Source organism: Phaethon lepturus, unplaced genomic scaffold (genome assembly GCF_000687285.1).
Source record: "Phaethon lepturus isolate BGI_N335 unplaced genomic scaffold, ASM68728v1 scaffold26084, whole genome shotgun sequence".
NCBI lineage: Eukaryota > Metazoa > Chordata > Aves > Phaethontiformes > Phaethontidae > Phaethon > Phaethon lepturus.
In genome coordinates this window covers 2,424-8,638 of record NW_010532993.1, presented here as the reverse complement: position 1 = coordinate 8,638, position 6,215 = coordinate 2,424, and the positions used below count along the sequence as shown (strand labels likewise).

At 41.6% G+C, this 6,215-nt stretch overlaps 1 protein-coding gene across 1 annotated transcript in view; it reads left to right on the top strand.

Annotated features, from left to right (window-relative positions):
* Positions 1-4,945, top strand: part of CDC42BPB (CDC42 binding protein kinase beta (DMPK-like)) — a 54,422-nt gene extending 49,477 nt beyond the window's left edge. Inside the window, exons 33-35 of the mRNA XM_010285046.1 lie at positions 295-400; positions 493-563; positions 3,187-4,945. Of these exons, the coding sequence (XP_010283348.1) occupies positions 295-400; positions 493-563; positions 3,187-3,318 (309 nt within the window). The 3' untranslated portion in view covers positions 3,319-4,945. The remainder of the gene's footprint in view (positions 1-294; positions 401-492; positions 564-3,186) is intronic.
* The last annotated feature ends 1,270 nt before the right edge of the window (positions 4,946-6,215 follow it).

Genomic DNA, 6,215 nt, shown 5'->3' with positions numbered 1-6,215 from the left:
TCAGCAGGAGGAGGAAGGAAAGCAGAGCTGTTGGTGCACTCCCTGCCCCTTCACACAGGGTTTGCTGGCTGACAGGTTCCAGTGGCTGCTATGGGGCTTAGTTCTTTCTCTGTCTTTCTCAGGGTTTGTGTCTGTTACTGAAAATATGTGGATGTGGTCAAGTAAGTTCAGAGTTTTTCTACCGACACTGGGTTGTAATAGCTTCAAAAGCGCAGTAAAGTTTTCCTGAGTAACAACTATCCTAGCTGGATAGCTTTTGTTGCTGGCTAACAAGGTGTTTCATTTCAACTGTAGAGTGTCCTACCTGCTGCACAGGATGAAAAACCGTGTCCATCTACAGCTAACCGGCAGCAGCAGCAGCAGCAGAGAAACAAAACCTATATTTCATGGCCCTCATCAAGTAAGACTGGAAGCAGGCTTGTCAGTTCTGAGCTGTAACTTATGGCTTCAACAAGAGGTGTAAACCTGCCTTTTTTTCTGCTTTTTCTACAGGTGGCAGTGATGTGGGAGGAGCCATGCCTTCCCGAAGTATGTCTGATCCTGACCAGGAGTTTGACAAAGAGGTGAAGTAACCTTTATTAAATGGAGACTGGCGATACCCTGTTGCCGTAGATTGTTTCCTTTTTCCAATAAATTACATTTCTGAGGAAATAATTCATAAAGACTGTGTTCTTTATGGAGATGTTTTCCTTTTGCAAATGTTTTCTCTAGCCTATAACATATGATTGCAAGTTAGATATGCCAGCACAAAAGCAAACCTGTGAAAAGATCTTTTTATGGTGATATTTTAAGAAGTATTACATCTTGGATTAAGCTTTGTAGACAAGGGAAATTTGACTAATTGATGAAATGTCCTCAGAGCTCCTAAAAATGTTCTCCTGGGCTATTGGCATAGAATAGCAGAGTAGTACAACTAGTTAAGTGATTTTATGTGCTGCCTTAAGGAAGACTTTTTGCAATGTAACTTAAGAAGGAATCGTATTTTAAAATACATAAAACTGCTTTCAGCAATAGTGAAAGTATGTGCTAGTAGTCACCAAACTGAAAATGTCCTGGCTGTACAAAACTGGTGTCCCTGAATCTAAGGAGAGAAGATGCGTGATTTTTGTTTCCTTGATTTATCATGGGTGTACCTTCTTCCAAGCTTTGCTCAAGCACTGCCTGTGTTAGGAATTATCACTGGGAGGCAAACTCCTAGATCAAGATCTTTGCATCTTTTCAGTGCTTTTTGGTATCCAACTGCAGGCTCACGTAGTGTTCTGGGTTTTGAAGGGTGTTTTCCTGAAGCCAGACTTTTGCAGGATGCCTTCGTACACCCCAAGTCAAAGCATTTGTCCAGACCACAGCCATGCTCTGACTTCCCTTGTCACCTTGAGTAAGACTTTAAAAGCATATGAAAATGGAGTTGTCTAAACACAGGTATTTTTGAAACTGTCTTGATTTTCAAAGGTGGTGAGGGTGGACTGTGTCAGTTGGCTTAGTGATTCTGCAGCATCCTTCCCAAATTCCATTATGTTCCATGCTGTAATGATAATTGCTTGTACTGGTTTCAGCCAGGATAGAGCTGGTTTTCTTCACAGAAGCCAGTGTGAGACTGTGTTTTGGATTTGGGATGAGAAACTGTTGATAAGGTGCTGATGTTTTGGGTTGTTGCTGGGCAGTCAAGGACAGTCCAGCTTCTCGTGCTGGGCTGCCAGCGAGCAGGCTGGGGGTGCACGGGGAGCTGGGAGGGGACACAGCCGGGACAGCTGACCCAGACTGGCCAAAGGGATATTCCCTACCATACGACGTCATGCCCAGTACATAAACTGGAGTTGGCCGGGGGGCGGAAATCGCTGCTCAGGGACGGGCTGTCGATCGCCGGGTGGTGAGCAATTGCTGTATTGGGCATCACTTGTTCTTGTACATTCCTTTGTTGGTATTATTATTGTTGTTTCTTTCTCTCTTTCTGTCCTATTAAACTGTGTTTATCTTAACCCACGAGGTTTTTTTCTAATTCTCTCGCCCGTCCCACTGCGGGAGGGGGAGTAAGTGAGCGGCTGCGTGGTGCTTAGTTGGCAGCTGGGGCTAAACCACGACATTGCTGTTTGTAGGCACAAGTCATGGTGGATTCTAAGGTTTTTACAATGTTTTCTCTTTTGATAGATCTTATAGTTTCTTATGACTTCTTAAATTAAAACAAACTCATAGTTTGAAACTTGAAGGAGGAGGCTCTAATACCACCTTTTGGCTTTATACTGTCTTTCCCATGGCTTTTGGCTTGATCGCAGCGTGAGCTGGATCATCTTAGGATAATGTTGCTATAGATGATCTTATTATTGTTTGAGCCATGCAAAACCTTGTGAACAGCATTCTTGAAGGGTGTTACCTTTCAATCTATTTGCTAAATAGATATTCCCTTTCTTGAAAATAACTTACTGCAGTGGTGCTAGTTTTTCCTGTGCAGTATTTCATTAGCTATGAATGTGTGCAGTGCTCAGAGCTGTAACTCACCAAAATAGTGGGAAACTTGCCAGCCATCCCGTTGAAGTGAGACTGCTCTGTGAAGGCAAATATCCAACAACCAATCTAACACTGGGGAAATAGTTGTGGATAGACTGTCTTTATTAGATATCGACGTAGGGCGTCTCCAGTAAGTATATTCTGTTTCCAGATCTCCAGCCTGATATTTGGCAACCTTCACTCTTTTGTCAGGCACTTCACATGCTTCTCACTGTTGCTGTTTTGTAAACAGTTCACATGCTTGTTTCCTTGCTTTCCACCAAACTGAAGATGATTTGACTGTAATTTGTTTACATGTTTATATGGGCAGATAAATCTACTCCTGGGCTATAAAAATTGCTTAAAAACCACAGGCTGGTAAATCCAGAACAACGGTGGACAGATAGATGCTTTCTGTCAGGAAAGCTTTGCAGCGGCTAAGGGAGAGGAGCCTGGGATTTAGCAACTTCCACATACTTTGCCGTAATTCCTGTTACGTCAGAAGGTCACCTTCAGGAATGCACTATGGCCTGTTGACCATAATGGAAGTATTTGCATGAATGTTTGGCTATGAAATGAATCTAAGACACACTACTTCATGGGTGTTGCTCACCCTAATTTTTGAGTACCTTTGAAAGCTTTTGAGTGTAAGGAATTGATTTTAAGTGAGCGTAATTTTTTTTTTTTTATGTTTCTCGTTAACAGCCTGATTCAGACTCCACCAAACACTCTACTCCATCCAACAGCTCAAATCCAAGTGGTCCCCCGAGTCCCAACTCTCCTCATAGGAATCAGCTTACACTAGATGGACTGGACCAGTCAACTTGTGATGCATAACACTACCACTCTCACCATTCTGGCTTCGATCATCCACTGCTCCATGGAGTATTCAAGAGCAGGGCAAAGCTGTCTCAGATGCTAGTGCCAAGACTGACACTGAATCTCTAGTGTTGTACAAGAGTAATTATATATCCAGATTGTAGATACAAACTGTTGAAATGAAGAAAATTCTTTACTAAATAGCGATCAAGCTTTTTATGCAGAATTGTTCACTGCTCAGTTACGGTTGATTCCTTTCTGCACAGCTGTGACACAGTTTTATTGCATAGGAGCATTTAAGGCCACCAGTAAATAGTCTTATTCTTATGCTGAAAAAGAAATAGAGAGAGATACTGATAATGTTGCTACAATATCAGGAATATTATTTTTCTATAGAATGATGTAATGTCTCATTAGCAGGAAATCCTTTTAGACACGATTTGGATCTCTAAATAGGAAATGCGAGCAGGTCTAGTTACATCCTCAGATGAATACACTTTTCCCTTTTCCCATAACTGTTTGTTTCTTAAATCTTAAGGAGAATGCTAGGAAGCTGTAGGTTGTTTCCAACATCAATAGAATCACCAGGGAGTCAAATAAAAGTTGTTTATAGTTTTGTGGCCTTTTAATTCATTTAGCCATTACATATACAGCTGCATAACTGTCTTTCTATCTTTCTACCAACTTTTTAGTCTTGTACATAGGACTACTGCCAGTTATCTTTTACCCATACCTTGCTTTTTAGTCTTCATCAATCAGCCATTAGTCAGGGCTTTTAAAATATTGGTAATTACTGCTGTGAAAAAAATTTTACTCCTAGTTCCTGCCTATCTCCTTCTGAGAAGTTGTTTCTCCTCGGTTTTTTGGTGTAAGGACACACTACATTGTTTAGCTAGCAAGCCTTCTCGTGGACGCACTGCCCTTGAAGTCTGCTTGATCTAAGGGACCATATCGCACTAAAACATCAGTCTATTTTGTTGGTTACCAAAGTGGAACGTGAAGGATGTGTAACTGGGAGTGCTGCTTTTCTCATTAATTGTATCCTCACCTGCATGAAGACCCCATGATTATTAATCAAGTATTGATCATGTAGAAAAATGCACAACACACTCCTGTATATTTTGCTATGGCCCACGTGCAGTGGTGATGTTTTGCGTGTATATTTAATCTCATGCTTCCATGTATTATACGTTTAGTAATCAAAGATTTGTGACCATGTTTCATTAAAAGCTTGTAATTAATTCAGTGGCTGGCATATCCAGTTTGTCATTGTCACACTAGTGTGCCTTCTGTGCCAATTTTATGACAGTTGGATGTCACTTATTTAAAATTTGGTTTAAATGGGCTAATGATATACCAATGGCTAATGTTCTTTTCTGAAACACTGTATAGGACGTGCACTTACCTTTAGTTTAAACTGAGTGTTCTAGTCAACATTTAATCCTGTTATGTTAAGTGTTCGACAGTACTTGCTCTTTTTCTCAGATTCTTGATAAAGGGGCTCAGTTAGAGCTGGACACTACTGCTTTGGGGGTTTTCTGGTTTTTACTTTTTTAATGTAAGTCTAAGTCTTTGTAATTATTGAATTGTGAGAACATTTTTGAACAATTTACCTGTCAATAAAGCAGAAGAGGGAGGTTTTAAAGTTCATAGTCGTCTGTCTTGACATGTGAAAACAGTCTACCACTGACACTTGCTTTAGTTTCATGGTAAATGCACTTTGTTCACGTGGGCGTTTTACATAAACTGAAAGATACTTTGAAGCACCGTACCCGAATGCTGCGAGAAAGGTGCGTGTTTCTGCACATAAGTGCATGTTCAGGAGTGATTGTCCTTTGGGTGGAAAATACAGTGTTGAAATTTTGTGCCCTCGGTTTGTGTTAGAGTTGTCATTTCATCAAGTCGCTGGCCCTATTAATTCATTTTTAAATTAACTATATGACTATTTCCTTATGGCCAAAGCATAGTAAGGAGGGCACAGGATCTATTCAGGCATCTTAAGTGTGATAAAACAATAACAACTTTTGACTTGTTGTCAAAGCAGTAGTGCCAAAGAAACGCTTAGGAACATTTCAAGTATTAGTGTGTGAATGGTGCAGCCCCTAATGTAGGGGGTTTTTTTTAAAGCTCCTCTCATGCTCCAGTATTTGAGCACCGCAAAGCTCACTGTGGCGAGAACAGAGCCAACGTCTTCTCTAGTGTGTCATGGGTAAGCGTCCCTCATCCCTTACGGAGTGCCTAGGTGCTCCTGGATTACTTCTCAGTTTGTCTTGCCCATCTTACTCCAGGATATCTTGATGGGGAAGGCCTAGGTGGATCATTTGGACCCTGCTGTTCCTTGCGTGACCAAACCTACCTGGGCAAGGCCAGCAGGCTGGGGCTGGTCGCCTTGGGAAAGTGGGGATGGGGGTGGTAGCCGACAGGAGGTTTGAGGGCTGTGTGCCGGAAGCCTTCTCACAAGTATTCCTGCTAATCGGCCTTTGACTTTTAGAAAACATTTCTACCGCTCTTGAGCTGATTTTTCTCTGCACAGTGAGGACTTCGGATGACAACGAAGTCTTTAATTATGGGGGTATTAAATCATAGCACTCGGCAGTGCCAGGGCTTGGTTATAATTTAAGCAGAAGAACGTTTCTAGAAAAATAAATTAATTGCTCAGTATGAATACATTATTCTTTCTTTTTTTCCCCCTCAAGTCCAGCCAAGCAGAATTCCTTCCCAAGTCCTCCACCACAGCCCTTTGCAAATCATCTATTCCCCTAAGGCTTCTGATTCTGGTTACCTAAAGAGTCCTCCTAAGCTCACAGGAGAAATTTCAGAAATGCTGAAATTCAAGACTCTGTGTGAAACGTTCCTCTGACGGTGTGCTTTCTTCTCCCTGGAGGCTACCAGTCTAGTGTCACAAGCGAAGAATT